The following is a 25,534-nucleotide window of genomic DNA, read 5'->3' on the forward strand; positions in this document are numbered from 1 at the left end:
CTTTCTTAATAAATAGATGGCTCTAACTAGAGCTGGTTAAATTATTCATTGATAGCAATTTATATGTGAGAATTGTAGCCCTTTATTTGTTTCACAAATTATCTGGCACTTATTTGTAGTCATTTGTTGTTATTATAATCAACCCATAAATAGGTCATGATTTTGATTAGTTTGTTGCTGCTATTTGCTCATAGAGTTTGTTCATATTTTACTTATCATGTTCATGAATTGCTTGCTGCAAGTAGATGGTATTCTGTTTTCTCAAGGGACAAATTTAAGTCAGAGAAGCCCTTTTTTTCTGTTCACAAATTATCATGATGTCTTTATAATTGCCCAGCTCTGTCAGATAAAGACTATAAATAAATGTCCAAAGAACATACGGTGTGTGCACTTCTGTGCTGCCCCTGGAAATCAGAATTGCTGCAAGAAGAAGCTACTGGCTGAAGAACAGCTGGCTCTGCTTGCATGGGAGTGAGATTAATGCGAGGGCCAGGGAGGGAAACAGATTGTAAAGAGCTGGAGACAAAGTCTCAACCTTCCATTAAAAAAAGACCATCTCCTCTTTATCATAGTGATGCTGAGCTTTCAAATCCTGTTTGACTACTTTATAAACTTAGAATGGCCAAATAGCCTTTCCTTCTTATTTTCTGATTTTTTTGTTGGAACTATCACCTCTTCTGCCTGGAAGAGAAACTAGACTTGACAACCCCTATGTTCATTTATTATTGCACAATGCTCAAATTGTGAAGCTGTGAGCAAAAGAAGCATCTTACATGGTGCTCAGTCTTCAAAGCTGAGATCTAGTAGGATCTATGCCTACCTTCAAAACTCTCATATTGCCTCAATACCGTGCAGTACCAGTTAACAGGCTTGTCTTGACTTTGGAAACAGTGTTGGCATTAGCCTTATTTTGGCATGAAATTTTGATCTTTGTATCAACTGTGGAGCCCTTGTGTGAGTACACAGTTAGTATTCAGGACTCCTCCTGAGAGATATGGGGAAGAAGCCTTCCCTTTGAAGGGACTTGACTTTGTCACATGTTGCTGAGCATTGTGAACTTCTTTAGAATATTCTTTACCTTTAAAAAAACCCTTTTCTTTTAAGGTGGATGTGCATGAGAGTGACTCAATAAACCCATGCCACCACAAGAAGAAATTGGAACAGTTAAATCACAGGGAGAAATAAAAGTTTGAACCTTACATGAAACTCAACTTTGACCCTAAAAAAGCCAAAGTTGGATCACAGCTATGATTCTATGATATGTACAATATTTAGTGAGAGCAGTCAGAAAAGCAGTCACTAAATGGGATATTCTACTGAACTCCTGGTTTTGTTAATGTTTACAAGCTTTTTTCTGCATTGTTTTTCCTGGTAAATCTCGGTAAATCCAGATGTTTATAACTAAGCATACACAAGCAGTGTCACTAGTAATCATTGGGATTTTTTTCCCCTTGTGCTTACCTAGCTCTGGTCATCGGACAGGGCAAATCCTAACAAGCTAAAGAATTTCTCAATAAAAATATACCTTATTTACTTTGTTCTGCATCTTGTAAGTAATGAAAATGTGAAGATGCTTTATTCCAGATATTGTGGTCTTTGTGGGAAGAGTCCTATAACCTGCAGGCAGAATCACAAAAAGATGTGTTAGGTTCCATGCATTTTACTTTAATCAAGTCACTGGGTAAAAGTTATAAGATTTGAAGCAAATAGTCACTTATCTGGAGATTCATTCTTCTAATTTATAATTATTTTTATTTTTTTCCTTATCCCATGAATCTCGTAAATTTGGTTTTGTAATTACACACCTTTAGGGGGAATAGCCATGGCTGCAAGCAGAATAGCAGTTTGATCACTTGCCTGGGAAATACACAAAGATTTTTAACTAATAAGGTCTGTGATATTTTGTGGTTATTGCCAGATATCCTGGCTCCTAGACAATTATATAAAGAATATAGAGTAATATGACTGTATGTATTGCACACTATGGCTATATACAATGGCTATGGCTACTGTAACGTAGTAGTTAGTGAGAGTTATGAGATGAACAACTTCTGGTTAGAAGTTTTGTGATTCATTTATCTAATCCCAACTTTGCCTCTGTTTCTTGTCCATTTACTTTCTTACTCAGTTTGATAAGAAAAAGGTATGCATCTTTCGTTCTTAATTTCTGAGCAAAGGCTGGGTTTTGCACTGAAATTGCTTCTGAGGTTCCATGCCAATCACAATGGAATTGTACTGGATATATTTGGAGAGATTTGACTCATCTAGGGACTGAGGCATGTACTATGTAAACTGCAAACCAGTTTGAGTATAGTTCCTGAAACTTTCTCTTCAGTCAAGTTTGTGATGTTTCTGGATCTGTAGAGTTGTCAGTTATCTTTCTGACACTTCCATTGAAAATAACCACATATGATTCAGTGAAGAAATCAGGCAAGGTTTGCTGTGGGTTATTATCTTGAGAAATAGTCTTCTCCACTTGTGCATCTAAATGCTTCTTTGATCTGGGCACTGAAAAGTTTATTCAGTGGGAAAGCACTATCATATTCATAGCATGTGTAGGGTCGTACAAGGTATTTATTGTTTTGGTGGTATGAAGGAAGGCAGTATAAAATAATAGGAGCAGTAAGCACTCCCTGTCCAGTCAGATACAATCAGAGTTAGTATATCTCAACTTTGGAAGACTGGCAGGGATCCAGGGCCTGTATTTGATTGAAATTTTTTCCTTCATGCACAGTGTGGCATTCTTCACTGCTGCTCTGTGCCAGATAGCAAGCCTTAAATCACATAAACCACTTCATCTTGCGATTAATATCTGTGTTTATTACCTACTCTGCTGCTTTAGTTAGAGGTTACACAACTCTTCAGAGGCGCTCATCTCCCCTATCTGAGAAGCCCAGTCCTAGACACTGATTAAACATTTTAGATCTCTTCAAAATCAGAATGTTTTCTCTTCTTGAGAAGTTTATGGGAAATTAATATAGACTTCTTTGTTTGTTTCATAGTCAATTGTAGCAAACAGTCCCCAGTAACAACCTTATAGTTTTGTTTCTTTCTCTTTTCAGAATCCAGAATAGTGAAATTTTGTGTCTCTTAACAATTGTAATGTTTCATATTTAGAACCATAAGAATTCTTGTGTCTTCTTTGCCTCAGGGCTTCAGGTTTTTTGTGTGTGTGTCATTTTTAGTACAGAAAAAGCTGGATTTTGCCAAAAAAAGGGGCTGTAATTTCAATATATTGCCAAATGGGCATTCTCTTGAATAGGTGTTATTCTCATGCAGGTCTTGATATTGGATCGGTTTAGTTATCACCTAACGGTACTTAGGGAGTAAATTTTGGGAATAAAAGTGTGTTGTTAGTAACAGTCTTCTCAGCTAGCTGTAGCTGAACTGCTGCTTTACTTGTCCTAGTTTATGTCTGGAAGTACAAACCAGGTAACTCACTATCTAGTGAGTACATCCTTAAGTACAGCCTTAAGCAGACCTTTCATAATTGTCTCTTATGATGATGTGTTGATTTAAAAGGAAGATTCATATCCAATAGACCAAAAACATTTCAGGCTTCTGAAGACATCTAATGGGAATCTTGGTACCAATAGTCTCATAGCACATGCTCACAGGTCAATATGCATATTGGCAGCATCCGTTTGATTCAAATGTAGCAACTATGATCCACACTGATAAATATGTACACTTTGTTTTGTCTGTAGGTTTGGTGCCCCAAAATAGTCTTGGTGTTCTATGTAACGTTGAATCTGACATTGTTGAAGTGCATTGCTTTTCTAAGCTGGAAGAATGTGTCTTTTTATATGCCAAGTTATTTTAGTGTGATGCAGGACAAAAAAAAAGTTTTACTGGCCTTCTTTGAGGATGGTGACATAATTTTTCATGATCCTTGTGTTTATTTTTATTACTAAGTTTGTAGACAGAACTTGGGTAATTTAAATAAGAATTCAAAATGAGGTTATTGTTTGGTAAAATCAAGAAATGTTTGCTTGGTGTTGTTACAAATCATGCCTTGATCTACATGGTCTACTTGACATTTCCTGACACCTCCCCAAGGAAGAAAAAGAAAGAGTGTGAAGTACTAGAGCCAAACTTGAATTCTTGTCCATCATCTCTTTGCCAAGTCCTGAGAAACAGCTTTCTTTTTCCCAACTCATTAATGCCTTGTCTAAAGATTTTATGCTGTTGTATTAACCATATCCTCCCTGCTTAAACAGCATTTCTTAAACCAATGGTGGTAACTAAAGTGTTGTTATTTGCATTTTAATATAACTCCCTGAAGGGGTTAGAAATGGGGATAGTTTGTATAGGGACATGATCAAGTAGCTATGCACTGAGAAAATCTGATGCCTTTCTCAGGGATTATTCTGCAATAAACAGAGCAACACAAGAGAGAAGGGTCAGTCTGTTGATGACCTCATCTGGATGGCAGCAACATTTGCGGGGTTATGTAGAGCTGATGTTTAATTCCTCATAATGTCCAGAGCTCAAAGCCACTTCTTGCACCTCCTTGTTGAATGGTTGATCCAGGAGACAAGGGGCTGCTGTGGATGGGGAGAAGCCCTCCCAAATCCATTTGCTGGCACTGTTTTAATGTGCATGCAGAGCACACAGTTCATGTGGCCTGCAGACGAAAGCTCTCAAACCAAGAAGTTAGAGAATTCAGCTAGAGAGGTTGCTCCCTGCTCCAAGGACTATTAAGATACTTTTCCAATGACTTTTTAATTAAGCAGTAAGTTCCTGAAAATTCCCTAAGGACATGGAAGACACCTATTTCTTAATGGGCGTAAAAAAAAAAAAAAATTACGGTTTTCCTTGGCTTCTGAGACTTTTCTCTCTTTGGTCCAACTGTCTCCTATATACTGAAGGAGAGCAAACTGCCTGTCACTGGTTTTGAATTTGTCATGGAATCAACTCAGTGTGCAAGCAAACAGCATAACAAAAGAAGTTTTAAATCTTCAGTAGGGAAATGTACCTGTTAAAGTACTCTTATGATTAGATATTGTTATAGTTACATGAAGCAGTTTTACAAAAAGTGAATTTTCAAATTTTAATTTTATTCACTTCAGGTGGTATTACTGTTCTGAATACCAGTTTCACAAATGAAATCTAGAGAAAAAAGTTGTCAATTGAATCCAGATTTCACAAGTGTTCAACTTGTTTCATAATGAAAGTTTCTTTATTAATTATTATTCTTTATTAAAACTTTTGTCATTGAAAAGCAATTATATGCAATTGCAAATAAAAGATAGATAGATAGATAGACAGATAGACAGACAGAAAATAGAAGATACACCTTCATAAATAGATTTTTATATCCTAAAGTAGATCATGCTTTATCTCAACAAGTAAAAGGAATGTATCATGGAATGAAATGTTAATAAATGTTTTCTTATCAACTGTGTTCTGTTAAGTAACTGTAGCTGCTATAGCATTTGCTTATAAGTATTCTAAAGACACATGTTACTTCTGACCAAGTGGAGTCCATGAACTGTTAAGGATAGATTAATCTTCCACTTAGACAAAATGTTATGAATTTCTGTCTTAGCTCTAAGTCACATCTTTGGCAAGCTGAAAAATCTCCTTTAAGATTGGAAGTCGAAGCAGTAGATAAAAGTGGGTGGGTGAGCATGATTCATTAAAAATACATACATTTTGAGATTGTTGAAATAATCTTTGGGGTTTTTTTGTCAGGCAGGAAAAAACATCTGGTTTAGATCTAGGAAGGGTAAAAATTTACCACTAGAGTATATGAACATCAGTCTAATAAACTGTGATAGTTTCATTTACTTTGTGAAAGAAACAGACATAATTGATGTGGTGGCTGAGACATGTAATTCAGCATGTACTTGTTTTTTGATATAGGTGTTTGCTTGACATTCTGGAAGAGACCAAAAACAGAGAAAAGAAATTTCGGTCTGAGGAGTTAGCAGCTTCAACTCTATAGAAACAACCTTTCAAAAAAAGGCGTGCTGCTTTGGTTTAGCTGCTAGTCCCTTTGCATCTTAGTCTCAAGTAGATCTGAATTTCTCTTTAGAGCTTGTATTGTCTATTTGAAAGATTTTTGAATGAGTCTGACTGGAGCTGGATTTAAATTCCAATTTGAGGCGTGAAAAGGCTGCTGAGGGATGGTACACAAATTGCCCTATTTCCTAAACTAAAATACTGTTTTGATTCATAGGAAATTTTACTAGTGGAAATGTTATTTGTAGCAATTTATAATCTGTTGTACTTTATGGAGCAATGGATATTTTCTGTACTAAAGACAGGTATTTAACTCTTTGCATGGTAGCTACTGGAACAAAATTTTGCTAATTCTGCTGCAAACTGACTATATCCTTTATCCTTGATACTTTTGAGACTCTATAACACATGGGGACAGGAGTGTTCTAAAGAATGTTGTACGTTTACAAAGTTTTCTTTTGGAAAATGGTAGAGAGGATTGAGATGGTGATTCTCCTGATTTCCATTGACAGATACATCCCAAAATTGTTCTATTTGAAAATGGAAACTATTTTTTTTCAACATTTTATTTTATTCTCTTTTAGAGAGGGAATTGGTTCTGCAGTCATTATTGGGCTGCACAGGTTATTAATTCATACATTTTTTTTGTCCTCCCAGACACATGGCTTTGAAGAAAGGTCTTTATTTTTTATTAACTAGTATCTAGACCAAGGCTTTTTTTATTCAAAAGGTTCTTTAAGTCAATAGTTCCAATTTTTTTGTAGAAAGTACAGCCCATAAATATTCCTTTCATAAAATAAATATATATTAAATTTTGACATGCAACCATGAGAAAGTTCTCTAGTTGAAGAGGTACAACTGTATTTCTCTTGGAATAACTACCAGGGCATTTAGAAGCTCGGTAATAATTTTAGAAGGTATGCAAATAGATTGTGGTAAAAATTGCTCATTTCAGATTCTTAATAGTAGATAAATGAGTTAAATTATCTTCCCTGCATGGAAGTCTGGGGATGTGTAATAGACCATCAGACCTCCTTTGTTGACAAGCTTTCTCAAAATGTCTCTCATTTCAGTGCTGATTTAAAATAATCTCCAATACTATAAGGAAGAACATCAATATTTACTTGAAATAGAATAGGAAAGAGGGAATAAGAAGGAGTCAGAGCCAAAGATAAAGAACATAAATCTAAAATATTATGTGTGCTTGCTTTTTATTGACTACCTTTCAAAACTGCTGTCGTTGCATCCAAGAATTGAAAAACAAAACCACACCAGATTGCAGAAATACTCGGGGTCTTACCCAGATAAATATAATTTAATATAGGAATTTTTTTTTCATTTTTCTTCTATTGCTTCCAAAGTTCTCTTCTGAGAGTCAAACCCTTCCTGTTTCCTAAGTTTGGCAACTATTCTGTGTTTGAAAACTTTAATACACTAAGCACTGTGTGGTATAACTGCTTGTATATAATTTAAAATTTTTCAGTTCTTTAGTCTTGCAACTATAAAAAACAACTAGATAGTTTAAGGACTCCAGTTAGGACAGGTTCACTTCTTGGTGGTTTGTGTATATTTTCTGTAGGTGGCAGAAACCAATTAGTATTTATTTTTGTTCCAGCTTTCCAGTGATACTAATACCATTTTTTATAGTACCAAGTTTGTCACATGGGTTATGGTTGCTTCGGCTAATTTAATTTACTGAAATTTAATTAGATGTCAATGAGCAATGATTTATGAGTTTTCCAGGTCACTCGCATACTTTTTTTTCCTCCAAGTATCATACAATGAAGTAAGGAAAACTAAGATACCTGAATAAGGGAACGATTTAGCTTTTCTGTTTCCTGCAAGTGATGGCACAGAGGATAACCAACATTTCTTTCAGTCTTTTTGGTGTTTAAAAATAAATCTCCATATCAACAGGGCAGAACAATTTGCAACATTTCTCAGGGAAATGCTACAAAATTATTTTTTCTATTTCCAGCTACAGTATGATAATTGTTGTACAGTTAGATAATTGCCTTTGATCTAATAAATGTGCTTTATATCACTATTTCTCTTACTATCCACCCTTGCCTTGTTACTGTCACATGATAATGACCTGTAATAGTAAGGCAACCACAATGGTTTATTGTTTAAATCCTTCATAAGCTTATCACATTTCATTCTCTGTTATGCCCACAAAAGTGAACTTTCAGATTTTTAACCTCCATTTTTCTCTGATATGTCTAGAAAAATCACATCCATATATTTTATTACACCATGAAAATATATTAAAAGTAGATAAAAAGAACAAATTAACTATCATACTGACTAAGTTGTTCAAATAGTGTTTAGTTTCAAATGGAGAGACAAATATGTAAAACAGCTTTGAAAATAAAAAGATTGTTTTCATTTTCTGGATCATTGGAGAAGTACTATGCTTGCCCATAATATATTTTTTTGTTTTTAAAGAAGGGTTGAAGCTCAATTTTTCACTTGTCCTTTAGACTAGAGCATGATTAAAAATGTGTTCTTGTATTTCAAGTATATCTCAGAAACCTGAAGGTAAAAGATAAGTTACAGAGAATGGTTATATTATCTTACCTTCTAAATATACCCTTGCTTTAAACCAAATTGTACCCCACCCCCACGTGGGAAAACAGATAATAGCCAAATCTTTAAGTATCCACATTCTATGATGATTTAACTAATTTAAATGTTATTTTTAGAAAGGGCAGAGAAGAGTAGGATTTAAATCCCATCACATTCTGTGTGCCATATGTATCTTTTTTGATGTTACACAGATTGCTAAATCATAAGTCCTGGGCTTTCCCTTTGAACCAGCTGCTGCATTAGCTGTTCCTGGGGTTTTTTTTTTTTCCTGTGTTGAGCACGCTTAAGCCCTTATGCAACCTAATACTTTCTGTTCATTGGAATAATTTTCTGCTGCTAGCCAAATGCACATTCTGCTTTGTGGTACAGCTTTTTCCAGTGCCTGTGGTGGAGGAAAGCAAATATTGATGATACATTCTTTCACAGTGGCTGAATGTTTATCAATCACCTTGCATTTTTTTTTATTTTTTACTATCACACATTCTGTAAATTAATTTTATATTTGGTACTTCAGTTTATTATTCTGAAAGACCTCTGCCTTGAAGATGACCCTAATGCCCAATTTTTTGTTTCTATGGTGTTTAATACAAATTTTATATGATTAATATAAATGGTGTTTATATGCACATATGGATATTATTTACAAGATATTTAACATTAACAGATTTCTTTCCTTTAATTTCAGCCGTCTTAATCCTGTCTGAATGCTTTTATTTTCCATTGGGAAAAATAATGTGTATAAAACAAATATATGCAAAACCAGTCTATAATGGATAAAATTAAAGTAGTTACTGAATATAATTTTCCAAAGTCTATTTCAAATTAGACCCCTTGAAAATATACAATTTGTTTCAGCTACACTTTAAAACCGAGTTTCCATCTATTAAACCACCTGATTATTATGCTGCCAGATTGTTAAATTTATCAGAGTCTGTTTTCACATATTACAATATCCAGGGTGGTGTATTTCTTGCATAGGTGGTATCTTACTCAAGTTCAGTTACAAGCACCTCCTGTAGTTCTGAATGTAGCTTTAGCGTCTCTGTGTTGTGTTGACTGCCCCTTTCCTCTGCACTGACCACACCCTTCCATCTGCCTCAGGCATCTTACTATTCTGAAGAATGTTTTGTGGGAATTTTGAAAAACAGGCCCATATTTAAATCGATTTAATTTAATTTATAATTTAAAGTAGATTTTGATATTTCTTGAGGTTTTTCTTGGTATATTTGAGGAGATTTTCAGATCTGTAAAGCCAATTTGTTGAGCTCAGAAAGTGCAGGAATGTTTGTAAAGTCTTAAATATAGGCATACAGCTGGCCTGAGGAGATATTTGAGATTATTGTGAGTTTCTTTTGCTTGCAACTCATATAGTTTAGAAGACAGTATTGATTTTTTTACCAACCTTAAGGAAAGACGATACTGTAGACTTTTATTCTGAAAACCATTGGTTTGGATTCTGACTTCTGGTGCTGGTTCAGTTGCTTTCTGGAGACCAACCCACTCTCCAAGGTACTATGGTAAGAGTTAAGAATGAAGGTGCTCCCTCTTGAAAAGGAGTAGAGATTTTTTCCCTTCTTTCAAAGAAGTGAAATTAATTTATTTCTATGCTGCCTCATGCTGATTTGTTAAAAATGTGTTTACTTGAAGAAAGCAGCAATATTTTGTAAATATAACAGCTCATATAAATCTTTATTCTTCTTGATAGCAAGAATTTACTAAAGCTTCCTTGAGTGGTTTTATTTCTGTTAGGAAGCTCAGGAAATTACAGGTTTATTAGTTTGTTGCATCTGCTGTTTCTTTTGTATGTTTATTTTCTGTTTTGCTTTTCAGATGTTACCAAAGATGTTATAATGATTTCAACCATACTCTTGCAATGTTTTCCATTGCTGTCTATGATTTATACCATTTACACCTTTATTCTTCACTTTTTGAAATCATCATTTCATTTTGTCCCATTATAATTTGGTTCATTACAGACTTTCTTGCCTCCAAGCATGTTCTCTAAAACACCATCTCAGGTTCTCCATGCAGTTCTTCTTAGTCTCCTACACGTTACATAGCAATATTTCAACGAGATTTTTTCTCTTAATTCACAGTGATTTTATTTCTAATGTTCAGTCGCTGGTTTTGCAAGTCTCTTTAGAAGTATTGCAGTACAAGCTAGCAAAGCACATTATTTACTCATTCTGGCTGGTGTCATTATCTTTTACTACTCCTGTATATAGTTGGCTATCCTTAAATAAAGGCTGTCAGGTGTCTGGATCTATCCCAGTATGTCTTGCTTACGGTCAGGATGCAAAGATGCCTTTCATTTGAATTCTTAAATGGCTGTTAGGCTCAGACTTGACATTTGTGATGAAACTGAAACTTTCCCCGTGACCATGGCAATTAAGTTACATCCATTAAGATGCTCAGTGCTCACTTTCCTTCTTAGGTATTTATTGGCAGAAGCGGACAGTTAGTTTGATTATAAATTAAATATTCACTTGAAAGATTATAACAGGTCTGAAAACCTCCATGCCCTAGAGCCATGTTCCAGACTTATTTCTTTCCCTACTTTCCTCTCTATGTTGCTTTGCAAGTGTTGTGTGAAAATGGTCAAACAGACAACACTTGGGCATGTGATCTTTACAAGTTCTTGAGGAAATCTGCAGTCTATGCTGGAGGCTGTGGATAATGTTGCACACATTGTAGTAGAACTGGAAATACCAGAGCAAAACACCTGGCTTTGGAAGGCACTTTTTTGAAAGCACTGGAATCACTGGCTATGATTTTCCACTGTAAGAAAACCTGACAAAGCCAGGTTGCATGCTAGTGTAGTTTAAGGACATTGATATCCACATATCTTTCCCACATACCATACGCTGGTGAACATAACCACCAAGTCAATCTGTGCCTGCCTCAAAACTGTAGAATAAAACCAGATCCTCACCCTAGACTGACTTCCCGAGTGATCCTTACAAAACCTTTCATAGGCAGTAGGAATTTAAAGTAGAGAAGATAGATTATAGAAGTCAGAAGTAGAGGAGCTTATTGAGGCAGAAGTAGATCTCAGATAACATTCTATTCCTTTTTGTTGATTTTGCATGTGACCCACATTGCTTCTGGGAAGAGCAGTGTTTCTTCCAGATAATCTGTAGGATCTCAGACACTGTTTCTTCACTTGAAGCTCAGTCAGTTATGACTTTCAGCATTTCTGAGTGCTAATCCTCTTGGACAACAAATGAAAAAGGAATGTTTTGGGAGATGCTGAAAGAGAGCAAAAGGAAATGTGAGGAATGGAGAATGTATGTCAAGATAAGAAGTAAGAATAAGAGCAATGACAGCTGTCTTGGGGAAGGCATTAGTGCAGCAGTCCTCAAAGTAAGAATACTTTATTTTTTTCTGGGGTACAGTGCTGCTGTAACCATAATCTCCAGGTCACAGAATTGAATATAAAAAATGTAAGTTTTCCCTCTGTAATAAAGGAGTCACAAGAAACAAAATATATGTGTTTGATCATATTCTCCTGTTCAAAGTTGTATTTCTACATTGAATGTGTATGTAGGCCTAGGGGATGGAGGCCTGCAGTCATGTTTTTTTTCTTCTCTTGGGGATGGTGACAGCGAGTGATTCAGTCTGTAGATGCCAGACCCAGCACAGTGGTAGGAAGAAATATTAGTCTGTAGAAGAAGCACATGCTGAATGTGTACCTGATTTTTGTCTCATGCAGGAAAATGATGACAAGCCAAATACAATGTATCATGAATCATACTGGATCTGTTATCTGCCAGTTGAACAAGTGATATAGAGTTGTACTGACTGATCTATAACGCAATGCCTATTCATTTAAATCTGTAAAAATGATCTCATCGCTTCTTCTTCTTAGTACATTGTTCCGACTTCAGTGCTCAAAAGAAAATCATTCATCTCTCACTCAGTAACTAACACAGTGTCATGGTTTAACCCCAGCCAGCCTCCAAGTTCCACGCAGCTCCTCACTCACTCCACCATCAGTGGGACTGGGGAGAGCATCAGAAGAAAACCTGTGGGTTGAGACAAGGTTTAATAGGAAAAGCAATAGCCACACACACAAGCAAAGCAAAACAAGGAATTAATTCACTGCTTCCCATGGGCAGGGGAGTGTTCAGCTGTAGCAATGTGGTTTTTTAGGATTCCATGTGGCTTCCCTTTGTTCCCCTGCCCTGTATGCTATTGGCTGTTTTTGAAATATGCATCCTGCTGTACCTGGAATCTATTGGTGTGTTCCCCTTGCCCGTCTTGCCTTCAGACCTCCCGGGACTGGCTTCAGAAGAGCGAGCCCCTCCCCCTTCCTTTCCCTAATAAGCCGATGCCTGTGTCAGTTCGGGGTCCCATCTTCGAGCTGCCAGCCCCTCTGACCTACCCCCGCTTTCCTCCCCCTCTTTCCTCCCGTGCAACCCTCACCTAAGGACCCCAAATAAACTTCCCTGGCAGAACGGAGATGGGTCCAGTTCTTTCTTTCGTCTTACTTCATTTCCTGCCGAATTTATGTGGCCAGAGACTCACTCCACACTGAGCGCTCCCCGGGGTCCACCTGCCCCGAACTTGGAGGAGATATGCACCCCAGGGACCTCATTTCGGGGGGCTACCGGCTCCTGCCATCATCCTGCAGTCAGTTACATCATTCAGCTATCTGCAGGAGAGCAGGGCTCCATCACACGTAATGGTTAGTTGGGAAGACAAATGGCATCACTCCAAATGTTCTCCCCTTCCTCCTTCTTCCCCCACTTTATATCTGTGCATGATGTCACATGGTCTGGAATATCCCTTTGGTCAGTTTGGGTCACCTGTCCTGGCTGTGTCTCCTTCCAGCCTCCCATGCACTCCCAAGTCCCTCTCCAGTGTGGCAGTACGACAGCCCTGCTCAGCAATAACAAAAACATCTCTATATTATCAGCCCTGTGCTCAGCACAAACCCAAAACACAGCCCCATGACAGCCACTGGGAAGGCAATTATTTCTACCTCAGCCAAAACAAGCACACACAGGCACTGAAATTTTGGAACACGTCTCAGACCATATATTGACCTTGAAACTTACTGTAATTATAGTCAGGATTTTACATCCAGTAGTCATCAGTGGAAACATTGCTTGTTATGTTTCCACCTAAGCTGGTTATTGCTTAATTGTCGGGCAAAACTGATTGTTGGCAACAATTTATTTAGTTTTTGAATATAAGTCTGTTTTAGGTTGTTTGGAAAAAAAATCATCAAATTAGATATTTTAATATCAAAAACGTTAATAAAACTGTAATTTAATGAAAGCTTTTTTTCTAAAAAATTATCAAGGATGTATATATCAAGAAAGGAGAAAAATGTAAACAGGTCTATGAAGTGATGATATTAAAACCTGAGTGGCTAGTTAGAGGATTTTAACATGCACACATGATTTGATATGATCAAAATCTTGTTATACACTGAGCTAAGCATTTATGGTTTATCTATCTAGTTTTCTCTGTTTAATAGAAATACATAATATTATGGAATATTATATCTTACCCATAAACTTCCTATTAACTTCCCTTGTTATTTGGTGTATGCCCTCCCCTCTGGGCTGCAGAACAGGCCTTCCCAAACGTTCCTCTTGCAATTATTACCACCTTAAAAGAGAACTCTTTCAAGACTTCATGAGTTAGGGCTTATGTCTGTGTGTGTTCGCAGTGTTGGATCTTTAATACTTGCTATTGCTGGGACATGGAAGATTGCAAAATGCTGCAGCTACCTAAAATATTTATCAGCATGAGAATGTGATCCTTTGTGTTCAGAACAAATGTACTTTGATATTTTTAAATTATTTACAGACTTTGCTGGAGTGAATCATAAATCTTATCATATATTCTGACACTGGTTTTCAATGCATGACTGTCTTCCCTTGGAAATCACATTAGGAATAGAAGTGAAGAGCGAATGCTAAAAGCTATGATTTTCCAGAGGTCAAAATTGGGATAAGTAAGAAGAAGGGATGCAACCTCATTCATTGCTATGTTCACCTAGACTCTATTAAGACCTGCATAAATTCATATGTATGTGCTTTATCAAATGAATGTGACACATATCTAACCCCCATAATTTTTAACACAAAGAATATTGAAACAAACTGGGGAAATTATGGACTTCATTGCTTTTTAAACTGCTTTAAATATAGTAAAGTGTAGTAGAATCCAGTAGACTGAAGTCAGTAACCCTTGACATAATATGCATTTATTAAGCCAGACTTTAAAACCTTGTTTTCTAGTGACTACTGCAGTGAAGGCCATTCTGCACTAATAACTTTTTCCTTTATTTTTTTTAAAATACTGTATCACATGAAAACAGACTTTAAAATTTTCTAAGTTCTTTTCACTGTAGTATAATCAATTTAGGAAACTTCTGTCAAAATAATCCCACATTCTGAGGCTTCATTGAAACCATCCAGCACAGGACAAAGATTTTTCCACTGAATGACACCAAGAATTGCTAATGTGATTTTTAGTAACTCATTTTCCTCTTGCCTTTTCAGACTATGGCACTATTAAGAAAGTACTTGCCCCAATGAACCAGACTTCAAGCAGCTGCCTACTTGAGGAAATTGAGCTCCTGCCGAAAAGTCAGCGAGAGCCCATCAGGAGCCTTCAGATCTTGCACAGCCAGAGTGTCCTTTTTGTGGGCCTTCAGGAACATGTGATTAAGGTGCCCCTGAAGAGATGTCTCTTTTACAAAACATACAGGTATGAAGAATCAGCTAGCTTTATTTGATTGCAAAATAATACATGCAGGGGGTTGCAGAAAAATGGGAAGGATAAATGGCTGCAAGTAGGAATTCAAATTAATTGTCTCTCTCAGCAATGATTTCCTGTGTACATTGTTTATCAGAAGTGTCTCTGACTACTTGTACTAACTCGTTAAGACTAGATGAGGTTCTTGAGGAATTATATTCATATCGAAGTCTCATTATGCAAGTTCTGAATTCTGAAGTGAAACAGTAAGAAATGTTTTATATAATAAACACTTATCTGGTGAAGTGCAATATAGCTTCTGGTTTAATATGTTTAAAGCTTTAGACCTGGACAAATTAAATGGGGGTTTTTTTTGTTTGTTTTTTTAAAGCTGTATTATAACTGAATAAACAATATATCTCTGGATTCAGAAAGAAAATTGGCTCGGATGACCTGAGAATTAAGAGTACGTGAAAAAGTGGCTATTTAAAGGTAGTGTTGGATCAGCAAACTGTAATAAATGTCAATATGCTACTAGGTAAAAGGGCTATACAGCTGAGAGTTGTTAAATCAAAGAAAGAGGATAACTTACAAATTATCACTTGGTTGTAGACTATATTATGATAGCTAAGGAATTTAAAGTTCAGCAGACACCTTTTCAATAGGCTATCTGAAAATACATCTGGGCTGCAAAACATGCTATTAGAGATTGTTAATTTCATTTAGTTAGTTGTATCTTCACTTTGATATGCGTGGTCCTGGTAATTCAGTACAATTGTTTTGTGTTACATCAGGTAGACACTGAACCAGGGTTGTGAGGTTGTGAGAACTGTGGCAGAGGCATGTCATTTGTTTTTTAGCTTGTTTTAGCTTCACCTTGTTTAACATACATTCCTTTGAAAGACTGGGCTGTCAAAGGAGGGAGAAAGGCTGCCAGTTGCCTTTCTTGGCTGCTACACTCAGGCTCACAGAGACATTATTTATGCAGAAGAGATATTATATCTCTTAAAAGGTAATGTGACCATTTGGAGGTACAAACATTTCTGGCTGTCAGAGGACCACGACTCTGGTGTCATAGCAGCAAGGTGACCACAGGACACAGATGTGGTAGAGCTGTGGCTCGGTGGCAGTGGAAGGAGATTTCCAAAGGACCTGGCTCACCATGGGGATTGGTACAATGCAGGAAGCCAGTGAAAGGCTACTGGGTTGAGAATAGGACTGAAGGAAAAGCTGGGCCCTAGAAAACAAGTGGGCCAGGGAAGGGAAGAATTCTATTTCTCGCAGTTTTTTACCAGCCCTTTTTTTGTTTATGCTGTCTCATGTAGCATATTTTGACATTTTCTTTTGAAACAGAAGAACACTTGAAGCCCCACTGGAAGTCCTGCAAAGCTTATTTTAGGGGAAAGTTATTTATGGGCAAGTCTCTGCTTCATGTTTTTTGTTAGTTTAGTAGCCTACATAGGACCAAGTTTCAGTTTCCTTGGAAGTTTCAGCTTTCCTTGGTTCAGTGAGTTGAAAAAGGATGTGTGCTGGCAAGTATTTACACCAAGCCTGCAGTCCACTTTGGACATTTCAAGGCTGGAACCTTGTTATGATTTTAGTGAGGTGTGAATGCACAAGGTCCCTGGTACCACTGCTTTTATCTGGACAATTCCTGAGGCATGGCAGTGTTATTCCAGCTGCAGGGGTCAAATATGCTTCTTCCCCTGCAGGGTAGGACTGCTTCAAGTCCCAGACCACATGCATGGCTGCAGGCTATTCATTCCTCTCCCTGTTTGAGCAGTGGGCTCTAATTGTCTAATTTAAAGAATTTGTTTTAGAACGAAAAAGAACAAAACAAAACAAAGTGATACCATTCCCATCTTACTGAGTGGAACAGTAGTTAAATGCCTCAAATCCTACTCAAACAAAAATTTATTCCTCTGCCCAGAGGTATATGAAGTCTCATCTTCCAGTAGAATGACTTATTTAAAAGGAGATAAAATGATTCCTTGTGGGGTTTTTCAGTCATACCTTTTGTAGTTGAATGACTTCTCTTGTAGTAATTAAATATCCATTGCACCAAAAGACTCACCATCCTTGCTTTCTTCTTGGTTAAAGAGTTCACCAGCAATTCTAGCCCTGTTTTGTGAAAAATGAGAGGATTTACAGATGTGATTCAGATGAAGAAAGGAATCTCCTTGTCATCTATCATTAGGGACCTAGATTATTTGGAGAATGCAGATTGAATCTTTCTCTCACCTACAATTTACTTTTGGTTTGACTAGTTTTTTTCCTGGCTTGTACTGGATTTTTTTTTTTGCCTGTGGAAAGAGTGTGAGTACATTACTTGGGACTATAGATTTCTCCAGGCATTGAAACATCTTAAACTTGTTCACTGTGTTGCTGGGTGCTTTAATACTCACGTTCTTCTACTATGTTGCTAAATATTACTTGTATACTATAGCAATGGACAAACAGAGTAATGGATAAACCTGACCTAAGGTAGTGCCTTGGGGCATTGTGTGGGGTTTTTTCTGGATTATTTTAATTTTATTTATTCACATTTATTGTACCTAGGGATGCATAACTGTGCCAAAGCTATATTCTGAAATTCCATCAGTGATAACTAGGGTCTCTTTCCTGGATCAAGGATGTGTACTCTTCAGTATCCACTCCACATAATTATTGAGGAATATGACATGCTTGTATAAGAATAACAGCCTTAAAAAAGCCAAAAGGCTGAAGATGTGCTAGCTCTGTCTTTTTGTATAAGTGGCACAGTGCTCAGTGCCTAATCTTATCTGATCTCTTTGTTAAGGTTTATTGCTGAGTTTTCAGACAATACCACTTCAGTCCCTCTGTTGAGCAGACTCTTTCATGAACTAATATCTCAACGTCAAGATAATTTTCCTGAGATTGTCTATTTTTTTTCATTATTCCTTGTTTCATCTTCCCACAGTAGGCCCAAAGCACAAGGTTATTGCTTTTATTTGTAGTTTATTAGGTCTTCTTAATTATTACTCTAATATGCTCTGCATGTCATAAGTCTGTTCCTCCAGTATTTTTGAGAGGTGGAGTAACCCTGTGACTTACTGCTGCCTCTGACAAACATTCCCTGTGCTTCAGCAGCTCTGCTTGTGACTCTACTCCCATAAACACTGTTAACAAAGGCCTTTGAAAGCCCTTGAAAATACATTTGGGGAGTTGTTTTTTTTTTTTCTTTTTGTTTTGGTTTTGGGGTTTTTTTGGTTTTTTTTTGTTTGGTTTGGTTTGGTTTTTGTTTTTTGGTGTTTTAGTGAACTTGGCTGCACTTGTGACAGCAGACCTTGCCACAGGCAAAACCTGTTGTCACACCCATAGTTTGGGTTGCTCTGCACTTTCCATTATGCCATGATGTTACCATTGTTCATGAGTTGCCTATGCTGGTTCTTTGGATTGCCAGTTTCCATGGGAGCTGGTGGAGGCCATCTCACACAGACTTCTGCCAAAGTCTGTTAGTTTTGAACATCCTGTCATAATCATGCTGGTTTCAGGAGTCAGGGAAAAGTAATTAGGGACATGTCAGTACTTTGGAGAATCAGTTCTCAAAAAAACCTGCCAATTTCAAGTAGCAGAAAGCAGCAGAGCAGTTACCTAAGTTCAGTTCTCCTTTGGGAAAATACTTAAGGTTTGACCCAGTTATTATCACCTGGGTATTGCAATTCACACATGTTTATCAAACTTTTACAGAAGTCCAGAACATTATTCACTGGAGCTATTTTCTCTATGAATTCTCCATCTCTTTGTACTTCTACAGAGTTGAGTAGGCCAAGCATGAAGCACAGCTGACTTTTATATATCTGCTAATTAACTATAATGTGAGATAAACAGAATAATTATCATGAGAAGATAACTATTAAACTCTCTAAAATTTCAGTGTCTGCCGTTTACTTTGAAGGCTCTATGCACCTGTAATAAGGAATAAGATCTGTAGTACAGGGGTAGAGACTCTGTCCCCCAAAACAAAGAAGTGGTCATCTTTCATTCATTGGAAGCAACTTTGTACTGGAGTTTTCAGTGCATTAGTTCTGAAAGGACAATGAAAGGTTGTATCAGCTCAACGTTCTTTAAAATCTTACCAAGCAAGGGTCAAGGATTGGTGTTTCTGATGGAAGGTAGGTTTCACACACTTGAAAGGCTTGAAAACTGATCTTACTATGACGTTATGTCTAAGTAAATAAATACTGCCATCTGCTAAAAGCTGTACAAATAGTCACTTCTCCGACATAAAAATAATACCCCAACTTTAGGAAATTTTTGAGCATTATTTTTTAAAATATATGCCTAAGATACTACTGGGTCACAAGGTTTTCTTGCTAAGTAGTGTTACCATAGCTTTTCTACTGTAACTGACTTTTTTGCTCGTTGAACTTCTTTATTCTTATTTTGGTGTCTTTGTGAGCCATGAGTTAAGCAATCTGTGCACACACAAAAGAGAACTGTAGCAGCACAGTGCTAAAAAGAGTACTGAATTAATGAACAGAGGAAAATTATATACTTTATTTCATTCCCAGAACTCCAGCAAGATTCCTGAATTAAGTATTTCAACCACTTTTGTATTCCTTTATTTTGCCCTAGCTGTAGGTTTTGCAGACTCAGAAGTACTCTCACACTCAATAGGACCCTGTTTTCCTGATAATATACACTCTATAAAATTAAATAGTAAAATAATTATTCCTGTATACTGATACTACACAAGTTAATAACAAATATGTGGTCTAAACTATTACTAAGTGCTCATGTGTCCAGAAGAGCTTGCCAACAAATGGCATTGAAATTGCTGTTTGGAAATAATCATTCTAAGGTAGTTATTTTTGGATATTCAGGTGGATTTCCTGATTTCAAAATATGCAGGCTTTATTCCAGTTTAAATATGAGAAATCTGCTGCTGCATTATAATGTCAGAACCACATGAGGACTGATCTGAATTAGTGATTCCAGAGTAATATTCCAGAATCAGAGTTCTCATAAATTTCCCAGACAGGGATAAACCATACTCCTGTCTGCAAGACTAGATTATAAGCAGATATTAAAAATGTCAATTCTTTTTTTGGGTATTAGATACACTGAAAAATCATCTTCAGTTGGTGTCAACTTATGAGAACAATATTAAAGTCAGCAGAACTATGAAATAAGCACAGTTGTAAGTTTTTCACACTCAGAAGTAGAGTATTAGTCCTGTACTGCATAGGGAATCAATTCAAGCTCTATAGCACTGAGCTTGACCCTTTCTGCCTCTGTGAAGATAAAAGCTTTTGCAGGAAGTGTCTGTCTAACTGTCCCACAAAATGCATCAGAGACAAACTGTTCATTTACATTCTGCTGCCCCTGAAATATTTAGTGACAACTCTTCAAAGTGTGATCTATGTATGTATGTACTATATTGTATTATAAGCAGATATTTTTGTCAAACGAGAATTTTCCAGCCTGTTCCCAATTTAATTCTTGAAGTAGACATAGGAAGGAAATAAAAATGTCTTATTCTTTTAGTTTGCAAAAACCAGATGGACCCAACTACATATTTGCAATTCAGATTTTATTAGTAGGATATTATTTTGAACAAAAAAGTGACCTAAGAATGAAAAAATTAAAATAGGCATGTGGTATTCATATATCATGTTGTAATTAATTTCATTGCTTTAAAAAGTATCAGAAGATTCAGGAATTCTAAGTTCAGTGTGTTTACTCCTAGTAACTGTAGGTACTTACAGGCAAGTTCAAGAAGTGGGGGTTGGATGAGTGGACAGTGAGGTGGATTGGGAAATGGCTGAATGCCAGCTCTCAGGGGGTTTTGATCACTGTCACAGTCTAGTTGGTGTCACTAGAGGTGTCACCTAAGGGTCAATACTGCACCCAGTATTGTTCAACCTGTTCATCAATTACTTGGCTGAAGGGGCAGATGTCTCCTCAGCAAGTTCCCTGATGACACAAAGCTGGGAGGAGTGGCCAATACCCCAGAGGGCTGTGCAGCCCTTCAGAGGGACCTCAACAGGGTGGAGAGATGGGTGGAGAGGAACATCCTGAAATTCAACAAAGGCAAGTGCAGGGTCCTGCACCTAGGGAGGAATAACCCCAGGCACCAGCATGGACTGATCTACTGGAGTGCAGCTCTGTGGAGGACCTGGGGGTTCCAGTGGACAAGTTATCCATGAGCCAGCTGTGTGCTCTGGGGGCCAAGCTGGCCAATTGAATCCTGGGGTGCTTTAGGAAGAGCACTGCCAGCAGGTCAAGGGAGGTGACCCTTCCCCTCTACTCTGGGGAGGCCACATCTGGAGTGCTTTGTGCAGTTCTGGACTTCTCAGTACAAGAGAGACTTGAAGCTCCTGGAGCAGGTCCATGGAAGGGTAACAAAGATGAGCAGGGACTGGAGCTTCTCTGGACGTGAGACTGAGGGAGCTGGACCTGTTCAGCATTGAGACGAGAACACTGAAAGGAGATTTATCAATCTATATAAATATCTGAAGGGAACATGTCAAGAGGATGGAGTGCATGCTCTGAAAGTTGTCTTTCACATTTGATCCATATAGAGTTACTTGGAATTACCAACATTCAGCAAATAGTGTGTTATAAACAACTTTTATACATAAATTTATGATTCTGGATTTGATGGAAGGGGCATGTGGGTTTAAGGCCGGTATTCTCAGTGATGTTGCAAGATTGAATTGTACCTAAATATATTTTGATTGTGTGACAGAAATTCAAGATGGATCAACAGTAATCCGCTCAGATTGTCTGAGATGATTAAGGATTTGATTTTTCTTACCAGTAGAGGCAAGGGATTCTGAATATTTGACGTTCATCTTAGTTTGAGCTCCTAGGGCTATATAGGTTGTGTCCCTACCATTTATGTTTTTCTGCATCATTCATCTGTATCTTTAGATCCCTGTTCTGCATTGCACACACATATATATGTATACAGCTACAAAACCAGTAGTAATGAAAACACTGAGAAGTACCTTTGTGCAGAGGTCTAGTATCAGATTCATGTATTCATTCAGAAATAGATAGAACTGTGCATTTGGAACACAAGACAGGCTTATATCTTCAGTTTTCTGTTCAAATTTGCAGTGATGAGTCTGTCTTCTGCAAAATAAGATTGTGACCCTTGTTCAGTTCCAGGTATACAAAGTGTCAGATCACATCTGACAGTAATTGGGACTTTGTAGGCATGGATATTTCAGTAGAAATGATTGAAAGGGTCAGGATACTCTGTTCTTCTAAATGCTGTGTATAGGTAAAAACAGAAAAATGTTTCTTGAGCAGTGTTAGAAGATCAACCTCTTGCATTTATATATTGTATGACTAAAATTTTACAGCTCAAGAGGATACCTGATTAGCACTTGTAATGTATATTCATATGGGGATATATTTTCCCCCTCTAAGGGAATTTAAAAATCTCTTTGAAATCAATGGTATTATGATATAGCTTTTAAACTTAAGGGTCTTTTTTGTTGTTCTTTGGAACACATATAAATTTTTTTTACTCTAAAACTGTATGGGATTTTTAATATATTTTGCTCTGAATTTTATTCAATTCTGCCTCATTTTCTGACTCAATAAATGACTTCAAATATTACTGAAGTAGAACAATTTTGTTGGCCTACTTGATGATAATTATAAAATAGCTGAAGAAATTATTTGCTTTTACTGACATGCTTTAGAGTGAGGTGACTTATGGTTCTGTTAGTAGTCAGTCAAAACCCTTCAGCAAAACATTGCTGAAGTGTTGCCCCACTGTCAGTAGGCACACTGAACCAAATGAATGCCTTGCAGGAGACACACTCTGCTACCTATCATTTATGAGTGGTAAAAAATGTGATGTGACAACATAGAGCAAAATTAGAATCCATCACAAGAAGCTGAAAGCTGTTAAATGTTTTGCAGAGAGTGCTGACTTGATAGGGTTAGTAGCATCAAGAGTCTTAGAATGAACCAGTTTAATTTTATTCCTGAATTACCTTCCTGTTCAAAATTGACAGTTTTAGCAGTGCTGAGACAAATCATGTGAAGTCTTAGAGATGTGGGCTGGTGCCTACTGGGATTAACAGACAAAGCATTCTTTCTCTGCTGAAATTGAGATGTAAGGTATACTTCTAGAGACAAGATGACAAAATATATTATCCAGCTCTGCTACTTGCAGTGTGACAGTCTAAAAGGGCCCTGTCAAATGAAAGACCTAACACCTATTTTCAAAATTTATCTAATTTTTCAACAGCAGCATCTAAATGGCTTTAATTTAGAGATTTGGGAGGAAAAAGAGGTAAAGATGCATAGTAGTATCTGATTTTTTACTTTCCTTACTTGCATAAAATTGACATTAATTTGACAGCCATGTGGTATAGGGTTTTTTTTTTGGTTATTTTTTACATTGAAGCTGTTCCTCTTACTGCTGTCTCTTGGGAGAGAGAGATTGATTAAAAAAAGATAAAACAGTATAAAATTTTCCTAAGGATGCATAATTATGAGTTAAGGATAGTCTCTTTTAATTTCTCATTTCAAATAGAAGTTCTGATAGTTTCATACTTACAAGCTTCATTTATCTGACTTTTTATCTGTTAGCTTATTTTGTTATCTGTTTCTTTGTTTGTTTTATCTAGGCATAGTAGATAAAAATAATTAGGTGCTGTTACTCACGCATTAAATCATCCCTCAAAGGAAAGCAAATGGTTTTAAAAGGTGACATAACTAAGCAGTAAGGAACAAAAACTTACCCTCATGTTACCTCCCTTCTTTTAATTTTAAAGAAACCGTGTCCACTTTTCAGACATATTGGTGATCTAAAAGAAATTAATAAGAAAACCCACTGAGATGTGAGACAGGGTGGAAAACAAGACAGAATTGTTGTGCCAATACCTGAGAACAGGGCAGCTCATTAAGCCAGGTCCTGCTCCATTTCATGAATATGTCTGACATGTTGAACTGAAAGAGGTTGATGATACTTAACTACAGTTTTGTAGTACTTTTTTTCTGTCTGAATATAAGATTTAAAAAATTAAAATTTTTACAATATGAGACTTAGGTCTAGTAATGACTGGAACAATGAATTATTAGCATGTTAGGAAAAAAAAAACCAAAACAGCAAAACTAGAGTTTCTCATGTGAGGAATATTTCTCTCACAAAATTTCTTGTTGCTTTGTTTGGAATAGTTCATGTGCTTAGAGAATTATTTCTGTATTGTAGTGTAAAGAAAAAAAATTACTGAAGATTGTGAATGCCTTTTATTTGGGAGGAATTTATCCTCTTATCATCTGCATGAAGTTAGCTGAGTTATTAACTTCTTAAAATCATAGTTTTCGTAGGCTCAGTGGATCTTCTTAACTCAATTCTGAAAAGATTCACCTCATTTTACCTTGCTGTACAGCACTCCAAACCTGCTCAGCTACTGAAATGACCATGTTCAGTGTTCAGAGAGTGATCAGACATGCTTTGTTTGATGCTTTCCTAGCAGTACAAGAACTTTTTTTCTTCCATGAAACTAGGATCTGTTCCGATACCAGAAAATTGTAAGGACAGTCGAAATATGTTTCTAGCACCTTAAAACTTTTGAGTAACTTGTAATGAAAAGTGCAAGCCATTTTGATTTGTCTGAATGGAAGGTAAAGTGAAAATGAAAGCAAAAGAGGAAATGGTGTCTAAGAGCAGAGTGGGAGAAGGATCAGCTTACTCCCACAAAAGAGGGAATGTGTTTCTAAGTGAAAGGATACTGACTTAAAAATATTTTTGTTTTTAATAATAAGCTTCTAGACCATAATAACCACATTTAAAAATATGAACACTTTGAAGTTAGAAAAGTGAGCACTTCTGCTTTGAGGCACAAGTTCTCATTTCAATGTTAACACTGCTAACACTGACAGTTGTGCTTTAGGTCAGCCTTTAATTTGTTTTTGTATTCTTTTTTCATAAAACACATGCTTTATCAGAGATATTCTGAAGGAGAACACTGGACATCATGTCTTGCAAACACTGGAAGATCAAGACACTTAAAACTTTCCATAATTTCCATTAATGCTCCTTCTCGCTTTCTAGATAATTAGATGGAAACGTGTCGCCTGAGTTACAAAAATGCTAAGTGCTCACAGCTGTAAGAGCCATCAGGAGGAACTCTCTTCTGACCAGTGAATTCCATGAAGCAGAAGCTTTAGCTTTAATCTGGAAGCCTAATTAGGGAAAACCATGAAGTTTTGACTATTATGCCTCTTACACTGTGCCAATTTTGCAGATGAGAACTATGCTCCCACATAG

The 25,534-nt window shown here is 36.8% G+C and overlaps 1 protein-coding gene across 3 annotated transcripts in view; it reads left to right on the forward strand.

Moving 5' to 3' along the window:
• Positions 1-25,534, forward strand: part of SEMA5A (semaphorin 5A) — a 231,327-nt gene that overhangs the window by 121,372 nt on the left and 84,421 nt on the right. For all 3 annotated transcript variants that reach the window (XR_014850013.1, XM_085052160.1, XM_085052159.1), the window contains exon 11: positions 15,075-15,282. Coding sequence is in view for 2 of the 3 variants with exons in the window: in XM_085052160.1 (XP_084908286.1) it covers positions 15,075-15,282 (208 nt within the window). In the remaining variant the exon portion in view is untranslated. The remainder of the gene's footprint in view (positions 1-15,074; positions 15,283-25,534) is intronic.

Source organism: Lichenostomus cassidix, chromosome 2 (assembly GCF_008360975.1).
Source record: "Lichenostomus cassidix isolate B80296 chromosome 2, HeHo_3.0, whole genome shotgun sequence".
Lineage (NCBI taxonomy): Eukaryota > Metazoa > Chordata > Aves > Passeriformes > Meliphagidae > Lichenostomus > Lichenostomus cassidix.